The sequence below is a fragment of the Rhyacophila brunnea genome, unplaced genomic scaffold (assembly GCF_057557595.1).
Source record: "Rhyacophila brunnea isolate RB1 unplaced genomic scaffold, BYU_Rbru_1.0 scaffold_20, whole genome shotgun sequence".
Taxonomy (NCBI): Eukaryota; Metazoa; Arthropoda; class Insecta; order Trichoptera; family Rhyacophilidae; genus Rhyacophila; species Rhyacophila brunnea.
In genome coordinates, this window is record NW_028232860.1 from 14,409,292 (window position 1) to 14,434,599 (window position 25,308).

At 35.3% G+C, this 25,308-nt stretch overlaps 2 protein-coding genes across 3 annotated transcripts; one reads left to right on the plus strand and one right to left on the minus strand.

Annotated features, from left to right (window-relative positions):
- The first annotated feature begins 3,381 nt into the window (after positions 1-3,381).
- Mcm5 (Minichromosome maintenance 5) lies at positions 3,382-20,506 on the plus strand. Its single transcript, XM_085947877.1, has 14 exons — positions 3,382-3,657; positions 3,863-4,010; positions 4,390-4,497; positions 5,707-5,879; positions 6,509-6,587; positions 8,154-8,230; positions 8,318-8,402; positions 10,250-10,493; positions 10,681-10,874; positions 10,985-11,125; positions 14,694-14,870; positions 16,638-16,882; positions 17,281-17,423; positions 19,688-20,506. The coding sequence occupies exons 1-14, from the start codon at positions 3,506-3,508 to the stop codon at positions 19,915-19,917; spliced, it is 2,196 nt and encodes a 731-aa protein (XP_085804003.1). The 5' UTR covers positions 3,382-3,505; the 3' UTR covers positions 19,918-20,506.
- LOC147071251 (1,5-anhydro-D-fructose reductase-like) lies at positions 20,480-25,284 on the minus strand. 2 transcript variants are annotated; one of them, XM_085947879.1, is made up of 6 exons: positions 25,235-25,284; positions 25,060-25,149; positions 24,782-24,949; positions 23,532-23,735; positions 22,392-22,642; positions 20,784-21,425 (listed from the first exon to the last, which is right to left on the minus strand). In XM_085947879.1, exons 2-6 carry the CDS (start codon positions 25,123-25,125, stop codon positions 21,122-21,124), a joined length of 993 nt encoding a protein of 330 aa, XP_085804005.1. In that variant the 5' UTR covers positions 25,126-25,149; positions 25,235-25,284; the 3' UTR covers positions 20,784-21,121. The 2 variants fall into 2 exon arrangements, with proteins under 2 accessions (XP_085804004.1, XP_085804005.1); XM_085947878.1 differs by having other exon boundaries at positions 20,480-21,425; positions 25,060-25,258.
- Between the last annotated feature and the right edge of the window lie 24 nt (positions 25,285-25,308).

Consider the following 25,308-nt stretch of genomic DNA (forward strand, 5'->3'; position numbering starts at 1 on the left):
TCAATGTACAGTGGTGTTAAGATTTTTTACATTTATTAATTTTTAAACGCATTTATAAAACCATCAGTATAATTTATACTGACATTTTATAGTGAAGTATTTACGATAAAAAATTATATTGATAATCTCTGTGATCCCAAATTTGACAATAATTAGGCATTTTATTATTCAAAAACTGGGCAAGATTAACACATTTGAAGATAATTCTAAAGATACTCATTATAAGCTAAGTCTTTGACCATTCAAGTGTGATTAACATCCTATGAATAATGATTGCTTTATAATAATTATTGACCTAAGAATAAGGTAGTGTTTTTTTGAAATACGCCATTTCTTTTGGCATTCCCCAGTGGTTAAGGTACAACATACGGCCGTAGCCATAAATTGACAAACTATAATTGAAGTAGGGAGTAAAATGATGTTAACGCACGTGTTTGAACATGTACCGTTTTAAAAAAAAATCGGTTAGGTAGCCGACTAGTATTTACCAGTCGAGACAACATCACGGGTGAAATAACATAAAATTGAATGGTGGAAGAAAGGGCACTCCTTACTTCCAGATGGCGGTCTTCGACTCTAAAAACTTACAAACCAGCTTGGAACAAATGGAAGACTATGGCATGGTGTAACATGAACCTAATGGATCATAATAGCCCTCAACCAATGGAATTAGCCTGGTACCTAGGTTACTTGCACAACACGGAGGGTTTGTCGTACAACACCATCCTGGTGCATAAGTCAGCCATTTGGGATCCAGGACAAGTGGTACCTAGATCATCTTAGGAAAACAACACCGGTGGAGTACAAACTATACGAAACGTCGACGAAGGGTTCATGACCTCACACTACTCAGTAATAGTAGACAATGGATTAGTGGATAAAGGTGACCACATAATTGTATGGCCAATGTTTGGCGCAAAGACAGATACCGCCAAGCATCGTCAATCAGAATGGAAGCTAAGCGCTTCCACGTGTCAGAACATCGACCCAGTATTCTGGTTACGGAAACTCGTCTGCATGTCAAACCCAAGGAGAGAGGAAGGTGGGGATATTTCGGAATTATTTATATCTTCAAGAGGACCACCAAAACCAGCCACCAGGACAGTTATAGGGAATTGGATAATGTCAGTACTGTTGGAAGCAGGGGTACAAGAACCACCAGGCAGTGAATTTGGCATACTCAACACCAGGTGATATCTCAAGGACTTCAAATTCAAATTCGAATAATGAAAGGAGTTTTACCTACCTACCAATAAAACTCTTATTATTCATGTTGACTTTGAAGTCCAGGTAACTTCTACCTGGTTCCTTGAGCCATATCATAATGAAGACAAAGGGTCCCAAACTCCCTACATAAAAAAGGGACGCGCGGGTATGACCAGTAAATAAAAAGGGAGGAATGACCAACGACAAGAAAAAGGAAAATAAATCAGTAGAATAACACCTCACGCGAAGAAGGAAGAGCAAACCCTATCTCAAGGACTTCAAAGTCAACATGAATAATAAGAGTTTTATTGGTAGGTAAAACTCCTTTCAATGATTGAAAAAAAGGAAATAATTCATTGAATAAATTACCAAAAACGATTCATTAACGGCCCACATACCCGACGAAGGTGAAAATAGATATTTTATGGTGGTCATACACGCGCGTTAACATGATCTTACTCCCTACTTCACTTATAGTTTGTCAATTTATGGCTACGGTCGTATGCTGTTGCCTAACCACTGGGAAATGTCAATAGAAATGGTGTATTAAAAAAAATACTACTGTATTCTTAGGTCAGTAATTATTTTATAAAACAATCATTATTCGTAGGATGTTTATCAGATTTGAATAGTCAAAGACATAGTTTATAATCGGTATCTTTATAATTATCTTCAAATGTGTTAATCTTGCACAATTTTGAATAATAAAATGCCTAATTCTTGTCAAATTTGGGATCACAGAGATTAGTTATAAGTATAGGTATTTTTTTTATCGTACTTAAATATTTCACTATAACAATGTCAACATAAATTTTACTAATGGTTTAATAAATGCGTTTAAAAAATAATAAACCCAAAAAATCTTAAAGCCATCCTCCCACGGCGCAACTTATGTCCGTCGGAACTGAAACTAAAATTCCAGCCAGTATCTAGCTAATGTATTTCAATGGCGGCTCGCTGACGGCGAGACTGGAATCTCTCAGCTTCAAAACGGTCGCGAAGAGATGCGACATGCTAGTCGCGCGGTCTCTGAAGTTTCCAGTCACCGTAAAACAGTGGTACCAACATCATTAGATTTCGGTGAAAAATCATATTTTCCTACCAAAATTGGTTAAATATTAATTGGAAAATCAAAATAACCTTATGTAAACGCTGCAGCGCGCGTGTTGTCAGTTTTTGTACAACACGGTTGACAGTCCAGTTTGATAGTTTGAGGTTATGTGATTATTATTTCAACTGGGTTTCAGTAGCGCCGTGTGCGAAGCATCACATTGGTCAGTTTATGAGTTCCTTCACAAACCAGTTCCATCAGATTTCAGTTGCGCCGTGGGAGGATGGAATCTGATGGAACTGGTTTGTGAAGGAACTCATAAACTGACCAATGTGATGCTTCGCACACGGCGCTACTGAAACCCAGTTGAAATAATAATCACATAACCTCAAACTATCAAACTGGACTGTCAGCTGTGTTGTACAAAAACTGACAATACGCGCGCTGCAGCGTTTACAATTATGTTATTTTAATTTTCCGATTAATATTTACTTTTGACGTCTCTGGTTGTTTTGGTTTTTACGATATGACGCTAGCGGCTTTACGAAGTGCTACCAGTTTTGGTAAGAAAATATGATTTTTCACCGAAATCTAATGATGTTGGTACTACTGTTTTACGGTGACTGGAAACTTCAGAGACCGCGCGACTAGCATGTCGCATCTCTTCGCGACCGTTTTGAAGCTGAGAGATTCCAGTCTCGCCGTCAGCGAGCCGCCATTGAAATACATTAGCTAGATACTGGCTGGAATTTTAGTTTCAGTTTCGACGGACATAAGTTGCGCCGTGGGAGGATGGCCTTAAGATTTTTTGGGTTTGATATAGTTTGATATGGTTTGATTGGGGTGAAATATGACTAAATTCTAAAACATTTGATCGAGAGGTTTAAAAGAATGTGTTATGTAATAAAAATACTTTATGCAGTCATCAAATGTTTAAAATAAATATAAAGGATAATAAGGCTTCAAAATTATATAAATATAGATTATTTTGACCATCGTTGGCATGTGGGCCCTTGTGTTGTTGAAAAATTATTGTTTGTGGGGAAAACTATTTTTTTAGTATTTTCATAGACAATAAATGTTTTTTAGTTGTGTAAGCATTTCAATATCAGTTTTCGCGCCAAACTCCGCGTTGCTGTCAAAAGTCAAACTCATAGACTAATATACTTTTGTCAAACTAAACCAACAGACCGAGCGCCTATCAAAACTTTTTCAGTTTCGTTATTTTCATTTGAACTACATAAAACCATGGAAGGTTTTGATGATCCGGGTGTATTTTTCTCTGATAATTTTGGTGACGAGCCGCAGAGTGAATCCCAAGTAAATCTGCAAGGAGTAAAGAAACGGTTCAAGGAGTTCATTCGCCAGTTCCACGAAGACAACTTTAACTACAAATACAGGTGAGATTTTTCTTTTTCCACTCGGAAAACATACATTTTAAATTAATATAGCAATAGATGTATATTATAGCAGAGGTATAAGATAATATGACTGTTATCTTATACCTCTGCTAAAAGAGCTTTTGATTGTGCTACTTTGTATTGCATAAAGTGACGAGTGAGAAAGTTGTAACTGGGTTGTTGTAATAAGACGCTTATCTTTCAGAGATGCCCTTAAACGCCAGTATAACCTCGGGCAGTTCTGGTTGGAGATCAACACAGGAGATTTGGCCAACTTTGATGAGATGCTGGCCGAAAAGTTGTACAAACAGCCCGCAGAACACATTCCAATTCTTGAAGAAGCAGCAAAAGAGGTATGCACTGGATTTTAAACATTCGGTAAATGTGCCGCAGCTGCCGTCATGAGATTTTATAACTTTCTTTTTAGACCGAACCAAACCTAACCTAATCTAACCGACCCCAACCTATTATTACTTAATATATTCTTTGTTTGTGATAATGATACATCAAAATGTATGAAAATATTAAATTAACAATTGGATCGAAAAACCCATGCGCCGACAGAAAAGGGTATATATTATAATTGTCTACATCGAATCAACTGTTTTCGTAAAAAAAAAACATAAAAGCTCAAAGCGGCATCTGCGGCACAATTACAAAACATTCCTCTGCAGTTTTTTTTACCAGTCCATCACATCTAATTGATTATTTAAAACCCACAAACTCTTTCAGGTAGCTGATGAAGTGACATCACCTAGGCCTGAAGGGGAAGAAAAAGTTGAAGACATTCAAGTCCTTCTCTCTTCTGATTCTACCCCGTCGTCCCTTCGAGACATGAAAGTAGGTTTTATTTCACATTTTAACCCACTCACTACAATATTACATTGCAAATATATTTTTTAATGCTAGCCATACAGAATTTAGTGCCAAAATCTCAGTTTTTATTTTCTTTTGACAATACACTAAGAAGCGAATGAAGGAAGCGCTGAAATATATATCTGAAACAATTAATTGTCAAAACAAGAAGGTTTCAGCTGGTTTGACGTTTTTTTCTTTTTTTCCAAGTGATGATATGGAGTACTGTATATTTACTATATTTATTTCTCAAGATTATGTCAATTACATTGTTGTTTGGGGTGCATTGTATTTTTTGTCCTTGTGTTGATGTTCATGTTGGCATAACCAACATATTACATTGGCAAAGACTGTCTGTTGGGAGAGAATTAAATGATTTTTAACTGAAAATAATAGTGTGCACTCGGACAGTGAAGTTATATTTACAAAACTGAAGTGACAACCAATAGCTCACAATACATTGGCAATACTCACATTGTGACACTGGCACCATGGTTAACCTCAAGTTATAGTTGTCAGTCAATACTAATATTCTGATATTGCTGTCGGTGAATATACACTACAGTACACAGTAATCCGCTGCTCGATTATCCGACAACTACTATAATCTGCTGTTATTTTTACTAGTTGAAAGCACAAAATCAAGCTCTATAATTCACCGGTATTCGATTGTCAAATTCAGTAGTCCGCCGCGTACAAGTATACAACGCAGATGAGACGGGTTTATTTTGGAAACTTCTCCTTCGTAAATCATACGTTCATCGCGAAGAAAGTAATGTACCAGGGAGGAAAGTGCCCAAGGACCGCAGCACAATTATGCCGTGCTCCAATGCAACCGAGACACAGAAAATGAAGCTTTTGGTCATATGGAAAGCCAGGAATCCTAAGCCATTCAAGAATATCTGCCTCACTGAACAACTGGTTGTTGTTGCTGTTACAAATTCGTACAAAAAAAACTGTTATGAAACATCTTCGTGAGGTGGTCAAGATTCAGATCTTTCGGATTGTAGAAGCAGTAAAAATAATATAAAAATATTATCAAACATTAAACAATTCATTAAACACAATCACTGCTAACCTTTTAATTACCACATTTAAATAACACGTTAATTATATCTAATGGCTAATGACTCCAAACGCGCCAGTCGCGGTGTTAGCACTAAATAAGTTAATTGTCATTTATTTTTATTTCAGTCAGATACTGTATCACGGCTAGTCAAAATACCTGGCATTATTGTATCCGCATCAGGAATAAAAGCCAAAGCGACTAAGATTTCAATCCAGTGCCGCTCATGCAGAAATGTGATACCCAATTTAGCCGTAAAGCCAGGACTTGAAGGATATGTCATGCCGAGGAAGTGCAACACGTTAGTTCCAATCTTATTCCTAAGTAATAGTCGATAAACAATATACGGTGTCCTTTGTGGACGCTATAGAAGGCTCACATCTGAGTCTTCATGGCGTTTGTTATGCTGGGCTTGAAAACCAGAGCGCTGGAGCGGACCCTTTTTTGAGTTGCTCCGGGTAGAATCACATTGCTCCAGTGCTCTGAGCTCCGCTCCAACAATCTGTGAAAAACTTTGAGAAGTCAGCATTTGTATAAGTGCATCCAAGGCCCACTATAGTCTGACCGTGACGCGGAACTGTCAACTTTGATGGTAGTGGTAGTTATCGGTTATCTTCAAATGTAATGCGGTATTCTGTTCGCGAAGATCATTCATGAAGATTTTCAATTGCATATTTCTTTCAAATTATTAGCATTTCTTTCAATATGTAACAATCATCATTTTCTACATACAGTTTAGCATATTGCATTCCAAGTATGAGGAATAACTGGCAATATCATTGAAGTTTACAGTTTCAGGTCACTGCCTGACATAGTTGGCGTTGGGGTTTTGCAAACGTGTACATAATAGTTTTCATTAGTAATGTATTTGTATCTAAAAATAATAATCACTACTTCATAATAATATGTATTTGTTAATGGTTTTTTCAGTGAACAGGCTGGTAGACCAAAGTGCCCATTGGATCCATATTTTATAGTTCCTGACAAGTGCCAGTGTGTTGATTATCAGGTGATTTAATTAAAATTTTTACTCAGCATATTACAAAAGGCATCCATCCGATTCTGAAATTCTTTGTTAAAATTTTATACAATATAACTCTATACGAAATAGGGTGGCATATAACTGCAATATACATACTGTCCCACTTTGACAACTCTTTACCGCTGGCCTTTACTCCGGCAGCTTCGGGTTTAATTCAATGTGATTTTCGCAAAGTCTGGGTGTTTGTTTCACTTCTATTACTACATTACTGTCATTGGGTCTCGTGGCCTGTTGTAGTGCTAAAAAATTTTTTATGAATTTAATGGTATCTAATATCAACATTTGTCAATATGATATAACTTTTTACAAGCAATAGTGGCATTTTAATTTTAATAGTTTATATTTTTGAGCTGTATTCAATTGAAGAGTGACATTCTAAACCGGCCTAAGTCTAAAAATTTGATTTTGAGATAATCATATTTTTGTGATTTGCAATTTACCTCTTAATTTTTCGGTACTATAATGTTTGGCAATTTCATAGAAAATTCAGAGACTCGAAAACATAATATATAAATAACATTAAAAAGTAAAGTAAAACTTCAAAAAAATTCATTCAAAAACTGACTTTTTTTTCAAAATGGCCCTAAGTCTGTACTAAGTACAGTTTGGGACACAATAAAGTAAAGTTGAGTGTCTTTTGTGTATACAATTATGATTGTGTAATAGAATGTGGTCATGGACAGGTCTGTTGGGATGATTAATGAATAAAAATAATATAAAATTTCTTTCACTTAATGCATTTTTTGATAAAAATGTAAACATTGTAACTTTTACAGCATAATAATATATTATATAATAATACTACAATGTAGGATCATTTTCAATAAAAAAATAGTTTACTGATGTGCACATGAACTTATAAAACACAAATTCTCTAATATTTCGTCTGACATTTCTAATCTGACGTGCTACAATATTATATTATGGCCGCTTGGAGCGTAAATGTAGCAAAAAGAGTTCAACTGCGCATGCGCATATATCCTTAGGCCAGTTTGGAAAGAATCAACTGTTACCTTAGTGCTGTTTTGAGAAAAAAGGCACATTTCGACATCAAATTTAAGAGACTTAGGATTTTTCGTAAAATATAAGTTTTAGTGAGAATATAGATCTCAGCACACTCTATCTCAACATGAAAATTTGTAATTTTGGACTAAGGCCGGTTTGGAATGTCACTCTTCAATTATCAAATGACATTGATTTAGAATAAATAAGTTATTAAAGGACAGTGTCGTGGATTCATAAGGTCATTAAAGATACGTAGATACAATGTTACATTACATTAAATGCATGTCCGATTTAGTTATCAGACTTCTTACGCAAATAGATCTAATATTATAGATTAGAATAACTGATCCATAAGTCAACGTCAAAAGTGCACCGTGACTTCGAAAAGGTTAAGAACCACTGGTCTAAACAATGTTGCGGGTTTCAGAACTGTATGAACAGTATATTATTGTATGAACTATAATATGAACTGGATGTTATTAGCATTTCTAATTTAATATTTTTTTAAATTATTTATCATAATTTTAGGTTCTGAAACTCCAAGAACTTCCTGAAAGCATACCCCAAGGAGAAGTGCCTCGTCATGTCCAACTCTACTGCGAGAGGTAATATTTTTTTGCAGTATTTATTTTAATTAAAATATAAATCGTAAATATTGAGATGATTCTATATTGTAATAATTTTTTTTCTAGATATCTCTGTGAGCGAGCAGTTCCAGGAACTAGGGCTTCAGTTCTTGCAATATATTCCATTAAGAAAATTTCAAAAGCCAGTAAGGTATGTACACACATTTTTTGCAAAAAAATTGTAGATTTTGGCAAAAGATATTCAATCTTTTTAATTAGTATTTGTGGTTATTTTTTTTTCAATGTTTCTCCATGTTAAAACATGATACTGAAGGAGTTAATGGAAAATAAAATGGTGATCTTAGGTGATGTAACGATTAGTTTGTTCTGAAGCTAGGTATGTTTCCTGAAATGGCTGTCAGAAGCCATCATTTTTCATAAACAAAGGGAGCAGGGCTCGCTGCTCAGAACTTAGTCTGGTACTGCTGCTTAGACAGTATGTAATACTAATACGAAAATACTATTTTCGTGTTTCGAACGTTGTTGGGACAGCGATTCTGAGCTAGTAGCGTTGCGGGACGCGAGTCGCGACAGATGTTGAGAGCAACTAAAAGGTGATAGACCTTCTTTGAAGGAAAAAAGACAGAATAATCAATTTTATAATGAAATAAAAACACTTTAAATAATTTAAACAAATATTTAATTTTAATAATTTTGATGTTAATAGTAAAATATAATACAAATAATCTTTTATTTTTCATCAACCGCAGCACCCCCAGATATAATATCTACGAGCCACCACTGCATATAACTAACATCATAAAATGATAGCTACATCTATTATTAAGGAATTTCAACTTTAAACAATCAAAATATGATTAAAACTGTTTGATTTTCACCATGTCCTGCATCCTGTAACGGCGGCGATTTGGTCCAATGGGTTAAGACCTTCTTCTTCTTCCATGGCGCTACATCCCGGGGTGGGATTTGGCCTCCTCCACAACCGTTCTCCACTCACTCCGGTCTCTCGCCACACTTCTCCAGTTACCGGGTCTTCCTATATGAAGCCTGTCAACTTCTACGGCGTCAGCCCATCTCCTTCTTGGACGGCCTCTGGGTCTCTTCCGTTGGGGTAGCCACTTTGTCATGATCCTTGGCGCTCTAACTTCAGGCATTCTCTCCACATGTCCCGCCCATCGTAGTCTTTGGGACTTACAGTATCTTATGATTGTTTGCTGTTCAATCAGCTCTTCCAACTCGTGGTTCATTTTTATTCTGTAGTTACCATTTTCCAACGTGGGTCCAAAGATTTTGCGGAGTATTTTGCGCTCGAAGACAGTTAATTTGTTTTCCTCGTTTTGAGTTAAGCACCAAGTCTCACAGCCATAAGTGATCACTGGCCTTATAATTGTTTTATAAATTAGAAGTTTACTTCTTCGGCCTAGAATTTTCGACCCCACCAGTCGCTTGCAGGCATGCCAGCATTTATTCCCGGAGATAAGACGGATTTTTATCTCCTCTGCTGTCTTATTTTGGGTATTTAAGCTGGATCCGAGATACGTGAACTTGTCCACCCCTTCATATGCATGCTGTCCTATGTCTATATTCTGCAGCGGTACCTGATCGCGTGTGCTGACCATATATTTAGTTTTTGACTGGTTTATTTGCAGCCCAGCATTTTCTGCTTTTATTTTCATAGTGCCACCATGGTCGATCATCCTCTGTTTGGATCTGCTTGTAATTACTATGTCGTCAGTATAAGCGCACATCTGCGTTGTACTGTTATCTACCCATCCTCTTATGTTGGTTTCACGAGCTATGGATTCCACCACAAGGTTAAATAAGACCACCCCTTCAAAATCCTATTAATTATGTCAAGTGTTCATATCATACTTTTGACGCAGCCCGTGGTACTTTGTTGGGCATCAATATTCTAACCTAACCCAACATGTTAATAAGCATACAACATCTTGTGCATGCCGCGTTATCTTTGTGATACAATAAATACGTGGAATCAATAAACAAAACCAGTTATAAAACTAATCGTCTTTGTTACAGCGTGATGGGAAAGAGAGAGCAATCGTCGGTGTCCGCTCTGCGTATCTGAGGTTAGTCGGCATAAAAGTGGACGGCGATGGTCTCGGTAACATCACAAACCAGCCCATTTCTGCCACAGAGGAGGAACAGTTCAGGCGTTTGGCGGCATCCCCCGATATCTACGAAAGAATAGCAACCTCCATAGCCCCGAGCATCTTCGGTGCCAAGGATATCAAGAAGTCTATTGCGTGCCTCTTATTTGGCGGTAATTTATAATTCAATGACAATATGTAAATTCGTGTTTATCTATACACAGTATTAAATTAATAGACTAAAATAACTTTACATATTGTGACTTTTTAAGACTTTTATTAATTCAAACTTTTATAACTAAACGGACAAATCAGAAGTGTCATCAATCGTGTAATATTAAAAGGATTTTTCCTTTTTAGGTTCACGGAAGCGTTTGCCCGATGGTCTGACAAGGAGAGGTGACATCAATGTGTTACTCTTGGGAGACCCGGGTACCGCGAAGTCGCAGCTCTTGAAATTCGTGGAGAAGGTATCCCCGATTGGTGTTTACACTTCAGGGAAAGGCTCCAGTGCCGCCGGATTAACAGCTTCTGTCATAAGAGATCCTGCCACGGTAAGTTTGTTTTCTGTTTTTGCAATTTATTGCAATGGTTCGTAAGCTTAAATATGTAGTTTTTGTCGAAAGAGTTTTATGATTAATTAATTGATAATCTTGAATTGCAGCGTAATTTTGTGATGGAGGGCGGAGCCATGGTGCTGGCTGATGGTGGAGTAGTCTGCATCGACGAGTTCGACAAAATGAGAGAGGATGACCGAGTCGCTATTCACGAGGCCATGGAACAGCAGACTATATCCATTGCAAAGGTAATTTATCCATTTCATCAGTTTGTTTTTAACAATAATTTCCAGTTTAACTGACTAGAAAATTTTGTCTACATTACAAATTAATGGTTCAAGTTGTTCACAACTTTACATGGAAATATAAAGAAAATATTAGGTACTTGTTAGAAACAGTACAGCACGGGTGAAGTGACTTACAGCGAGCCGCTGTAATTATATACCGAATCATCCACACGCATGCGCTGTGAAGTGACCACGTGACGCTTTCGCACCTAATTCCTTGGTTGCATTTTGCATTGCATTTGACGTTTGGTGTGCAACGATTACGATAGGATGAAAATCTACTAAATTGGTACAAACAACGATAATCCGCGCAAGTTTTATCACTTTTATCGGTATCGTCTAGCTAGGTACAGTAAAATCTCGTTAGTAAGAACACTGATAATTCGAAATTCGCCGTAATTCGAAATTTTCCTGAATAAAAAGTCCCTTCAACATCATTATTTTCATATAAAACCATTTCTTTAATTCGAATTTCGTAATTCAAAATGATTTCAGAGTCCGTGGCATACAAAAATATTCAATTAATCGTAATAAAGTACACTATTTCATGAGATAGTCATTGAAAATTGTGACAGACTTTTCTTAATAAATCAAAAATTATTATTTTAAGAAGGTAATAAAAATAATCCTGACATTTTATGACCCAATTCTGTAGGCACCTATAGGCAGGATCTATGATCGGAAACAAAATTAATGAAAATCAAATTTTTTTTTTTCTTTCAAAATTTTAATATTTTTCCCCCATACATTTCATTATTCGTAATTCGAATTTTTTTTAGATTTTCGGTCCCTTGGAATTCGTATTAACGAGGTTTTACTGTAGTTCTTTTTGAGTTATAATGGAACAAACAAATTTAAAAGATGTAGGTATCATGGAATTAGTCAAACAAGTATCTTGATTAATTCCCTTCATGTAATAACAAATGGATATTTATCGTTAAGAATATTCTGTACTCTATAGGTATGATTTTGAGTATTACAAGGTTTACCTGTGCGGCCTGTGCCTGATGATGAATCTTTGATCACCTCAAAACTGGCTGGTGTTATGCAGAAAAGGAAGCAGTCTAGGTACATTCAACTCAAACTGATTAAATGAGTTTTAATTGATATAAGTTTGTTGATATTCCATTTGAGTCGTTTCTTGCAACCTAGGTTTTGCCTTAGACCTAATCTATGCTTCAGACACAATAAATGCACACTGACGACGATGATAAGTGTTTGTAAAAACTTGTAAAATACATTGAATACCTATCCAGGTACCTACTCACTATTAAGGCTATACCTCAGCTGAAGCATGGTCTAAAAAGATCGTGACTAGGCGATGCGTGGATTGCGGGTCGCGGGTGCCAATTACGCAAGCCGAACGAAATATAAATTGTCATAAAAGTTCAACATGCATCCTTTTTATGTTATGTTTATTATTATATTCGTAATAATAATAGTGTATTCATTGACGTGTTTTCTTTTTTAAGTACGTACGTAAAGTTTTTTAGTCATCTTTACACGATTTAATAATATTTTCATCCGACACCATGACAAAACGATTCGACGTGCAGACACCTTGACTATCTCTCTCCGAATGGCAACGCGGCCGTAATTTCGTTCCACATGCAGTTGAAAATTATTTGCCGTTTCACTTATGTACGCTCTTAATACATTTAGAAAGTAAGCGCATTAAATTATAATTACTTGTACCCAGGGCTTTTTTTTTTTTTAAAAAAAGGTGCCGGAACTCACTTTTTGCCAAACAATTTACCTACTGTAAATACTTCATATATTTGAATAAAAGTATATAGTGATTTCCATGGTACCCACATCCTGAAGCGGGCCCTTTACCTATCACTAAGGTTAAAGGCAGTGTGATGCTCTATAGTAGCGTTTTTCAAATGGTGTTCGAGGTAAAATTAAAGGTATTCAGTGTATCAACAAACATTAACCAAAAAATGCAATTACACAACCACATATTTTAAAATGTTCCGAAGCGGCTAAAGTGCATTAGCCTTTTTAACATGAACCAAATATTATACTTCAATAAAATAAAAAACAGCATAATAAGAAAAATATATGCTGGATGAGCAAAATAAAACTCGGGCGGACGTGCTCAGCGTGGGTCAAAATGGAGCTTTTTTTCTATTTTCAAAGCATGATCCTGGACATTCCTTAAACGTTGTAGATAATCTATTTATATAATTTTGAAGCCTTATTATCCTTTATATTTATTTTTAACATTTGATGACTGCATAAAGTATTTTTATTACATAAAAGTTACGCGCGTTAACATCATTTTACTCCCTTCTTCAATTTTAGTTTGTCAATTTATGGCTACGGCCGTATGTTGTAGCTTAACCACTGGGGAATGCCAAAAGAAATGGTGTATTTCAAAAAAACACTACCTTATTCTTAGGTCAATAATTATTATAAATCAATCATTATTCGTAGGATGTTTATCACACTTGAATGGTCACATAGCTTATAATTAGTAGCTTTAGAATTATCTTCAAATGTGTTAATCTTGCCCAATTTTTGAATAATAAAATGCCTAATTCTTGTCAAATTTGGGATCACAGAGATTATCAATATAATTTTTTATTGTAAATATTTCACTATAATAATGTTGACATAAATTATACTGATGGTTTTATAAATGCGTTTAAAAATTAATAAACGTAAAAAATCTTAACACCACTGCACATTTATGTTCTGAAATATGACTATATTCTAAAACATTAGAGCGAAAGGTTTAAAAGAATACTATTTTATGTAATAAAAATACTTTATGTAGTCATCAAATGTTTAAAATAAATATAAAGGATAATAAGGCTTCAAAATTATATAAATAGATTATCTACAACGTTTAAGGAATGTCCAGGATCATGCTTTGAAAATAGAACAAAAGCTGCATTTTGACTTACGCTGAGCATGTCCCCCCTTAAGAATTAAAAAATACATCATCCTCCTAAACCGGCTGTGAAGAGTGGAGGTAGACTGTGGAGATCCGACAAAAATAGAGCTTTGAGAAACTTTGTCAGACATACTTATTTGTTTTCATTGAACTAAGAATACAAATCGCAGGTGGTTAGTTTTTTTTTTATTGAATTAAACCATGCCTAAACCAAACTATAATAGATAAAAAGTATTCTTCTAAACTAAAATTATGCCATTAAATCGTACATATATATGGTTTCGTGGTACACGAGGTTTAATTGAATTTTAAAACTAACCAACACCATCTGCCATTTGTATTCTTAGTTAAATGGAAACAAAGAAGTATGATGCTACTGTCGTAAACTCACCTTACACATGTGGGATATATCAATACCTACGTGAAGCGATTTGGTTCTCTTCTGTCCTCATTGATGTCCAAGCACAAGTCTGTTCTTTGACATTCTCAAATGTCACTCAAATATAGGTTATTGTACCATCATGTGTACAATGCTACCCTGCATATCAAATTCATAGAACTGTGAATCGCTCTTTCTCATGAAAACATTAATAAATTTAAACTTGTGTGTTTTGTGTTTGTTTTCAGGCTGGAATAACAACTACATTGAATTCCCGTTGCTCGGTACTGGCGGCTGCTAATTCCATATTCGGTCGCTGGGACGATACCAAAGGAGAAGAGAACATTGATTTTATGCCGACAATTCTTTCTCGTTTCGATATGATATTCATTGTTAAGGATGAGCACGACCAAAACAGAGACATGGTAAGAACAATAGTACCTATGTTCAAAAAAAGTTAATGACCATTTCTGTTTCAAGATGCGTCATGTTTGTTTCTCAAAATAGTAAAGGCGCGACTTTGTATTTTTCAGTATCTTTCTTGGTGGACCGGTATGTATAATGTCATCATATTGAAAGAAAATATCGATATCAAAGTATCAAAAAAAAAATTGCAAAATCAGTATTGCCATGGAAAGATATTATTATCGATAAGGTGTTTTCAAATTATGAACAGTAATACTCCGACTTACACAAATTCGGACTTACGCGATTCTTTATCTGTCACTTCAGACCCAGTTCCACCAGAAATGCACACGACAATTGCAAGGTTGACAGAAGGTCTCAACTCAATTGAAAAAGGCTTAAAATTTTAGAAAACAGACTCCAACAAAGAACGCGTTTAGAATATTATCTTTCATGAAGAAATTCTTTGTGAAAAAAAGAAGGCATCATGTCGTCAGACGAATTTGTTAGATTTTATGAAGCCCTCGACATCGAAATAACTTGTTTACGTAACTCATTTATTTATTTTATATTTTGTACATATCGTCAGTGTTTTGTAAAAAGAGCGAATTAACCAAAATGCTATTTTACAGGAGGATTTTTAACTTTTGACATTTTGTTTATTACCTGTGGATGATTATAAATATCTAACAAGTTTATAATAAAGTTTAGAAAGAATACTGTCATTATAATAGGCATTATTATATAATATTTTAAAAGGCCTAATATGTCACATTCGCTTTTTATTCGTAATACTACTTAAATGGATATTCACCCTTTATCGTTTTTAAGTACTTTCCTGTGGAGATACAAATTCGCCGTTTTTACACAACAAAGCTAGTGGGGTACATGTTGTATTTTCATTAAAATCTCAATTTCACCAAAATGGTTGATTCGCCCTTTTTACAAAACACCGACGATATTAAATGTACAAAGAACTGCAATTTTATTAAATATATTTCTTCCAAACTAATGTTTTTGTTAGTTCTTGATCCCAATTAAACAAAATTCATATAGAAAGTTGTACCCCGACTTCCGCGAATTCGACTTCAGCTATTTTTGTAACGTCACTATCACGTAACTCAGGGATATTAAAATCATGTTGCTTGGTTGTTGTGAGGAGAGAGATTATTTATCGTTCGAATGATAAAGATGACAGTGACGGACGGATGTGAGTAGTGCTCGGAATGGTGGACTCGAGTGGAGTGAGGATTTATGAATTGTCCTTGCTATTTATGCAAATGCAGTTCATACATTACAAGAGACATAGTCGCAATTAAACAAATCATATTTAACCATATTGATCTAGATTATGATAGAGGAAACGCAGACAATCGTTTCCACCACGTTGTTTTGTTTTGACAACAAAACATACATATTAAAGTGTCTCACCATGCTTAGTGATATGATTGCTACATTACTGTATATCATAGGCAGGGTTTAATTGAATTTTTAAAACTGACAGCGCACCATCTGCAATTTGTTTTCTAAGTTCAATGAATACAAAATATAAGTATGACTAATAAAGTGTGCATTATTTATGCCAAATTCCTGCTCTCTCTCTTCACTACTGTTGTAAATATTAACGTAAAAAATTTGATTATACAACTTGCAAACAGTTTCTTACAATGTTCATGTGTTCACGTACATATGTATCTTGTACGGGGTACTAAGCGTTGCAAATTAAAGACATTAGAATACAACGTGGGCTTTGGATTGATTCTTGATAGAGTTGTATGTGATTACAGACGTTAGCGAAGCATATAATGGCGGTGCATATGAATGCGGCTCAAGCGACCGCAGAGCCCAAGGAAGGGGAACTGTCTCTGCCTTTCCTGAAGCGCTTTATCAGCTTCTGCCGCACCCGATGCGGTCCTCGTCTATCAGCCAGCGCGGGAGAGAAGCTGCGCAGCCGTTACGTCCTCATGCGGAGCGGCACCCTCGCCCAGGAAAAACTTATCGAGAAGCGACTCTCTATACCCATTACTGTCAGGTATCTATTCACTTACCTACTTAAATACATCTGCTTATGGGTTATGTAGCCAATTTCCGGACGCATAACACAGAAGTGGCAGGTGTCATATAAATATGTATTTTATACAGGCATCAAGTAAATACAGTGAGTAGGTAAAGTAATCAGATAGCCATGGTGGAATGGTGAGGTTAGGTTTGGGTAAAGGGGTGTGTAATCTTAGATACCTGCTATGGTTGAGTGGCAGAATGCCCACTTCTAAAGCCACGTGTCACGTGTTTGAATCTCATGTTTGACAAATTTACATGTCATTTTTACTATGTCTGTTTATTATGTTTACTATGTATGTAAAATTTCTGTATTGCTTCGAAAATATATTTGGTAGATGTTGACAAATTGTGTTTTGTTTGTTTACCCAGGCAATTGGAGGCTGTTATTCGCATCTCCGAATCCCTTGCCAAAATGCAGCTGCAGCCTTTCGCCACAGAGGTCCACGTCAACGAAGCTCTTCGACTCTTCCAAGTCTCAACGTTGGACGCTGCCATGTCCGGAAGTCTTGCCGGTAAACTAATCTCTCATGAATGTTTTTTTTTTAATTTGAAATATATTTTCATTAAATTGTGCGTTAAAACTAATATCAAAGTGGAACATAATTAATACAAAATAATAGTATGCGTACACCAGTGGCGAAAGGTGAGTATTGGAAAGAGGTAGGCTATGGAGATCTGAGAAAAAGAGCACACTTATCAGGTATACTTACGAGAAATAAGAAGATAATACTATATTACTACTAATGAATAGGTACACACTAATACAATGAAACTTCAAAAACTCACTGACGTCATAAAATTAAGCGATGAGTTTAAATTACATATTTTTAAAAACATACACATCAAAAATCATTGGATAAACTTTTTTTTATTTTTAAAAACAATCTATATTTATTAATATGCTTAAATGCCATAGAAATATTTTTTTTAAATTATCCAATTATTAATTATTTTGGACAAAGTGCAGTCATGACAACAATATTATGCACGAAGGTTTTAGGCTCTTTCTTCTTAAGAAAGGAGCTTACCATATTTCATACAATTCGATATTGACTGAGGTTATGTGAGGTAAAGTCCATACGAAAAAATATCAAAATTCCTTGACAAATAATCGACATTTATTTACGTCAAGACAGATGGCGCTGCGCGCTGTGGTATATTTTTTTACACCTTTGCAGATTGTTTTGTAACCTGTATAATACATTCCTACATAAGTATACGACATCTGTCCTTGGCGAATTAAATTATTTTTATAGAATATAAAACACCTAAAGTGATTCTATAAATATGTCAATATGCAATTAAAAAATATTATTCTTGTAAAGATAGGCTTTAAATAATCGCCTAGTATGGAGTCTTCGCCACTGGTGTAGACTTTGTATGTATGTATATCTATGTTGGGAATATCCAAATATGAAGCCGAAAGTTGTCACACAGTGTTAATTTAATTTCTGTAATTTTTATAAACAGCTTGTATTTGATTTTTAATACATATCAGTTGCAACAAATATATGAGGCATCTAATTACAAAAAGCAACAGGTCCACAATTCGATATTTGCGGGAAACAACATTTTTATGTATCAAGCTTTAATTATTTGTTTTCACCTGAGATTATTTTTCCGTTGTATTCTATGTCAAAATTAGAACCAAATGGCAATTTGTTTCAGCCGATAAACTCTTAAATGTAATAAATATAGGCAAAATAAAATTGGACGTAGCGCTACTTGTACCTCACTTTTTAATTTATTTCGCATAAGGCGCATATTTCCATGGCACTGTCATGAGTTTACCGGATGCTACAGCATCGGAGACGCCATTTCCAATATTAAACGTTCCCTTATTGGTTGACTTAAACACGCGCGAAATCAACCATGCTTTAAATAATATGAAACACGGACTTGGCGCTTTTTGTAATGAATCGAGACTTAAAATGTTTTTTTTCGTAGGGTTTTGTCGCCGCGCTTTGCGAATTTATAGATCAATACATATTGTGTAAAATTATACAAAGAATACGTGCATATTTTTTTCTCGATTTTGACCAAATATGGACTTATCGCTTTTTGGAATTAGACGCCTCATATTATGTGTTTAGTGATAACTCACACATTATTCTTCTTCGACCATGTCCGATCCTAATATGATCATATGGGTCTCCACAGAGTAGAGGTTTGTATTAACAGATTTTGTTTTTACGAGAAATGGATGTCAGCCACTTGCTCAACCTATTAGGTCCATACCCTGACTCACACACATATTGAAAAACAATATGTGTACTTGCCAGACCCAGGATTCGAACCTGGGACCCACGGCATGATAGTCCAACGCTTATGCCGCGCGGCCACCGTGGGCGTAATTATTCTAGTCCCAGTCATAAAGGTGTATTTTTATTGTTACGAATAAATTTCATATTTATTGTTGGTAGGTACTTAATATCTTTATCTAGGTACTTGTAAATTTTGGTCATTACCTAGACATAGTTTAGTGTGCACTGTTTATGGTGGATCTTAACAGCCTACCTCCACCCTTTGCCACTGACATACATACAATATGTGTGCAATGTAAAACCGGCAACATACTAAATATTTTCATGATAAAAGATTTTGATTTAATACAAAAATTAAAGAAATGTGTATTCATTACAAATCGTTAACTATTAAATTTTAGTAAAAAGCTGTCCCCATATAAATATTCACAGATTCTTTTGATTGCCAAGTCATACTTTGAAGCAATCATTTTGTTTGTCGTCACTGATTAATATTGCATATCTTGAATCAGGTGCTGAAGGATTCACAACGGAAGAGGACCATGAAACGCTGTCCCGTATTGAAAAGCAGCTGAAGAGGCGGTTCGCTGTCGGCTCGCAGGTATCGGAGCAGAACATCATCCAAGACTTCCTCCGACAGAAGTACCCTGAGAGATCCATCTTGAAAGTGATACATACCATGATCCGACGGGGAGAACTGCAGCATCGCATGCAGAGAAAAATGCTCTACCGCCTATCATAACCCCGAACATTTGATCTATTTGCTAACATTACGGGTAACTTGTGCATAGCTAATTCGTTGTCTTGAACTTGTGCCGTTTCATATTTGTTTATTTTTATTTACTGAGGTGAATTCTCTACATTTTCATGGAATATGTGAAAATTTTCAGTTCTTCAATCAGGTTCTTTACCATTCATTGTTATGTATGGTGTATATATTATATAATTGAGGTTCTGATTATACAAGTACAAGTGACAAATAATTAAAAAATGAGTTGCAGTAAAACCTCGTTAATACGAATTCCAAAATCGAAAATAAATTCAAATTACGAAATATGAAATGTACAGGGGAAATTTTTTTTTTTTTTTGATTTTCATCAATTTCGTTTCCGATCATACCAAACTTCCGATACAATTCTTTCAAATTAAAATCTGCAAATACCATATGCCATTCATTCATATTAATCCATAAATTGAAGTTACCAAGTAGCTAGAAGAAAAATACGAAATATATAAATTTGCCAACACAATTGTTTGGCATTGGTTCTCTAGTGAAAACTATGTGAAAATCCAAAAAACAATAAACAATTAAATTCCTACTCTATTAAAAATACAAAAATATCAATATTTTTTCATTCAAAGGTCATTTATTATTATTATTATGCATATTTACGATTTATTGTGTATTGAACTTTGATGTTGATTTACTCAACTTGATCACCAGTGCACTTGTATTTGTTCAATCCTCATCATCTCAAATATCTCACAAAGTGCTCATCTCCCATTAAAAAATTACCGCAGTAAGGTAAATACACTGTAATTCTACCAAACCTGACTTAGTCAATGCAAAAGTGCGTACCTATTAAAAAATTGTGTTTATGTCGGTGCGTTTCTGGCCTGCCCAAACAGAAGGCAATCATATTAAATATTCATAATATAAAATCATATTATAAAATTTAAAACTTTACATTATCAACTTTAAAACTTTCGTAAATTTATTTTGCTTGTCGACAATTAATCAGTGTGCACATGCCTATGGTATGTATCGTTTAATTATAGCTTCCCTTTATGGAAGTTTATGTACATTTGTGCGTTCGTAAATCAATAGTAATTTCCTTTTTTTTCTGGAAATAAATGGCATTCATTATAAATGCAACCAAGAAATAAATTTTCAATGTGTGTGTGCGCCAGTGGTAAAATACAATTTGATGTTATTTCTTATCTATTTATACTTTTGCTATGAAGGGATATTCTGGATGTTTCTCGACGCCTTTCCAGAAATTAAAATTAATTATCCTTCCGCCCTCGTCTTGATCCAATTCCTTCAACGACTGCATATCTGGAGAGTCCAATTCAAAGTCAAATATTCTGATGTTTTCTTTGATTCTCACCGGGCTACAACTTTTTGGTATGGCAACGATGTTATTTTGTATTAGATATCTAAGCAGTATTTGAGCAGGGCTCTTTGAATGTTTTGTTGATAACTGTTGTACAGTCGGATGGCCGATAATGTCTGGAAAATTTTGTAGCCTGAAAACAATAAAAGAGTTGAACATATTGGTCTTGTTTTAATTATCGTTTCTACCCTTGTATGATTTTTCCGAATGTGGCATTGAACCCACACCCATGGCTCTCTTTACTTGTGCTTGACAACCACTTCACCATTTGTTGACTGAAAGGGTGGATATACAATTGGTTAGAAAACTTGAAAGCCCTCTATGTTAGGGAACAATGGTAAATGGTTATTTTCGCTTCTAAGTGATATCGGCTTCCACTAAGGCTTCGGCCACATAGGCAGGTGCCTTGCTTGGTGGCTACGTGCTAGGTGACATATCCTAGTGAACGAACGCACACTATTCTAATCGCAATGGTCACACTGCACGCTTCGCGCCTCACTATGTGATTATGAGTCACCTCGTGAGTCTCCCGGCGAACAAACGTGTTGGTTATTTTTATTGTGTCACTTAGTGATTTTGCCATTGCCTATGGATTTTGCAAGATGACGGATGTTTCTTCAGTATGAAAAACGTCAAACACCGTATATTTTGAGTTTATGAATAATGACGCATGGGATGGATTGACATTATGCACCCAACAAGTGCGAATTTGAGACTTTAGAAATGTTAAACTTAAATTCTCTGCGAGAAGTAGCTTTCTGGTTAGTTTTGAGAGTGACATATCGTTGTTGACTAGAGCGCTCCCAAATGTCAAATGAATTTGTCCCTAAGCACTTAGCGTGCAATGTGGCAGTAGTGTTTTTAGTAGACAAGCATAGCATCTAGCTCAGGACTAGCGAAGCACCTGCCTTAGTGGAAGTTATCTTAACAGACTTTTTTGAGGATTTTCAACGACCTACAGCGAGATGGATGTGTTGTACACTACTCCACTGCAGACGCAGACAGTGAATTTTATTAACCATTTGATAATAGAGTACATCGTGATTGTGAAAAACTAAATTCTTGCTCATTCAGAAGAATTATAATATTTATACATTACTTGTAATTGTATTTAGTTGTGAAGTGTGTCTGAGACCCTGGGCTCCCGAGCGGGCTGTATGCCATCACTGCAATATCGTTTTGAGCACAATAGCTCCGCAGAGACGCCTGCTGCAGATAAACATGGCATTCCACTTGCAGCACTTGAGGTTTGAAAGTACAATTCCGACATATTTTATCAATTTGCTCTGCGTTGAAGTTTGACAACCCGATATTTTTCGCCAGCCCCTTTTCTTTGATCATTTCCATCGCCTTAAAACAGATAAACCAGAACCACAATATGGGTATTGCCACATTCTCACGTGGCGATTTTTGTCGTTCAACAGTATGTTAAAATTTTGGACAAGAAATCAAAAAGAGTGTTCCCATGTATCGATTTAAGTTGAACTGATAGTCATAATCAAGATAGCGTCAAATGAAACAAAAAAGGTTGATGTGCCGATGTGAGTTATCACCTTGGTTACTCTGGGCAACTTGCTAGGCAAACAGTTGACTCGAATGATGATTCACCGTTGAATCGACCAATGTTGAAAAAACCTCAATCCGATCAATTCATTTTCTAAGTTGACCAACTTCGTTTAAAATTTGGTTCCCACTTATCTATTGACTTTGAACAATTAAAATCAACATAAATGACAAAAATTTCCGCATGCGAATGTGGCATATTATTTGTTCAATAGATGATACCTGAAACACAATATTTTAGAGAAAAGTTTTACGAATCGTTGGGATTTAAAAGTATGTGAAAACCCATTTTAGTCTTTGTATAAAATGGATGTTGATGAAAATTTTAACAAAATATCTGATTATTTTTGAAAATAATGTTCAGTTATCATGTTTCGCCTGAATTGGTTGCCTTCGCCTGTCGCCTGATTATATACCTGATCCAAATTTTTCAATCCAGGGATTAGACATAATATAACCATAGTAGGTACCTACCTAATGCAACTTTTAGACATTGGGTTATCTTCCAATGGACAACAGAGAGCTATGAGGTGTGATTTCCTTTCAAGGAGTGGAGTGGTAAATGATACAATTCACAGCCGAGATCATGCCAAACTTTTTTTTGAAGATTTTGCATTTAACAAGCTACTAAAATGGCATTGCTTAGATTCTAAAATGATAATCGGTGATAACATACCCTCCATGTTGAAATGTGCTCAGTCATCAGGTCCAGTTCGAAATCCCCATCAGGCAAAATTTTTGGTGACAATGTTTTTTCATCGCAAATGAAACCGAAAGGCACGTGAATAAGATAAAGGTCAACATACGCCAATTGTAATTTTTCCAAAGAGATCTTCAAGAACTTCTCCACGTCACTTGCTCTGTTGGCAACATGAGGAAGCTGAAAATAATTTATAGTTCAATTTTCCTCTGAATTGTGTTGAATTCAATCGTACGAGTACAGGTGGAAACTGAAATAGCTGTGTATGAGGGGTTTTACCTGGTTTTTTTAACCAAAACTTGACAATATAGGTATTATTCTATACTTTTTTAATTGTTGATAGTGAGATACCCGGGGTTCCAGCGGCTAGCTCAAGTGTCCATCGAACCCCGGATTCACAAAAAAAGATATTTTAAATTGAGGAGAAATTAAATGAAACCACGTCTGTCTCGTGCGTAACTTAGTATTATCTTATATTTTACATTTTCTTTACACGTTTACATATTTTGTTTTAACAATAAGTTTCGCAGGTCCGTACATGTTGGAAAAGGGACGCTCACTAACTTTTTTTTCTTTTTCAAACTTCGCGTACCCACGCCGTCCAATAAAAAGGACTCTCGTGATTGGCCAAATTTTATCGCGTGATGTTTTTTGATTTGACGAATCACGAGGACCACCCCGGCGCAGGCGCGTGGAAATTTGAACGTTGCCGGCAAGCGCGGCAAAATTTATTATGTATGAATAAGTACTTATATTTAATCTTAAAATTATCTCTTTCATCCATCATCATTTATACTTTAAAATCTATCTTAATTACACCTCCGCCCAGTAAGTGATTTTCACGCACCGGATGAAGGCCTTTACTCATGAATAAAAAAAAATAAAATTACGTAGTTGAGCAAGGAATCAGATTAGATGTTTTATGAAGCCGTTTCTAGAGGTCAGGGTTACGTTTCGACTTATGACTACTAAATGATTATTTTACACCGGGAGAAGCCCGCCTGTAACAGGGGTGTATCAATAGGTATTCTATAATATAATCAATCATTAATTTGAAATAAAAAGGGGGAAACATTAAATAGCAGAGCAAAGAGTGGAGGTAGGCCGTGGAAATCCAACATAAATATACATAAGTATGACTGACAAAATGTGCACTGTCTTTGTCGGATCTCCACAGTCTATACTCTACCTTCACCCTCCGCGACTGTTATATAGTATTTATTTACCTTAGTTGTAATAAAAAGTTCACTTCGCTCAATTTTCCTATCATCAATCCAGCTTTTAATAATTTTACCAATTATTTCTTCATTATTATAATTGAATGCGGTGTCTATCAAACGATATCCAGATTCTAATGCAGTATTTACAGCAGTCTCAATATCTTTGGTTTGTGCCTACAACGTGCAAGAAAGACATCAATAATAAAATTATATCATAACTATTCTCACCTCATATTTTGATATTGTCTATTAATGTTACTATTTATCATTAATTATTTCACAACCTGCCAAGTACCTAAACCTAACATGGGCATTTCAACATTTGTTTTGGCCAATTTAATTCCTTTCATTTTTGAGTAGGCACCGATATCAATCTATTGAAGAAGAGTATAATATTAAAATAAGAGTATTGATTAAAAGGAAAAATAGTTATTGAATGACATGTAATTATAAAATTACAATTTGAGGTTACGAATCTAGTGTAATTTGGCAGAAACTCAAATTGGGTTGTTTATTTTTAGACCAGTCGATAA

Excerpts from the sequence above, each read along its gene's own strand:
- Mcm5 (XM_085947877.1), top strand. The coding sequence starts at position 3,506 with ATGGAAGGTTTTGATGATCCGGGTGTATTTTTCTCTGATAATTTTGGT. Across the intron at positions 5,880-6,508 it reads ATGCCGAGGAAGTGCAACAC|TGAACAGGCTGGTAGACCAA; the intron begins GTTAGTTCCAAT and ends TGGTTTTTTCAG. Across the intron at positions 10,875-10,984 it reads TCATAAGAGATCCTGCCACG|CGTAATTTTGTGATGGAGGG; the intron begins GTAAGTTTGTTT and ends CTTGAATTGCAG.
- LOC147071251 (XM_085947878.1), bottom strand. The coding sequence starts at position 25,125 with ATGAAAGGAATTAAATTGGCCAAAACAAATGTTGAAATGCCCATGTTA. Across the intron at positions 22,643-23,531 it reads AGCACATTTCAACATGGAGG|GCGATGGAAATGATCAAAGA; the intron begins GTATGTTATCAC and ends ATCTGTTTTAAG. Across the intron at positions 21,426-22,391 it reads ACAACTAAATACAATTACAA|GCTACAAAATTTTCCAGACA; the intron begins GTAATGTATAAA and ends TATTGTTTTCAG.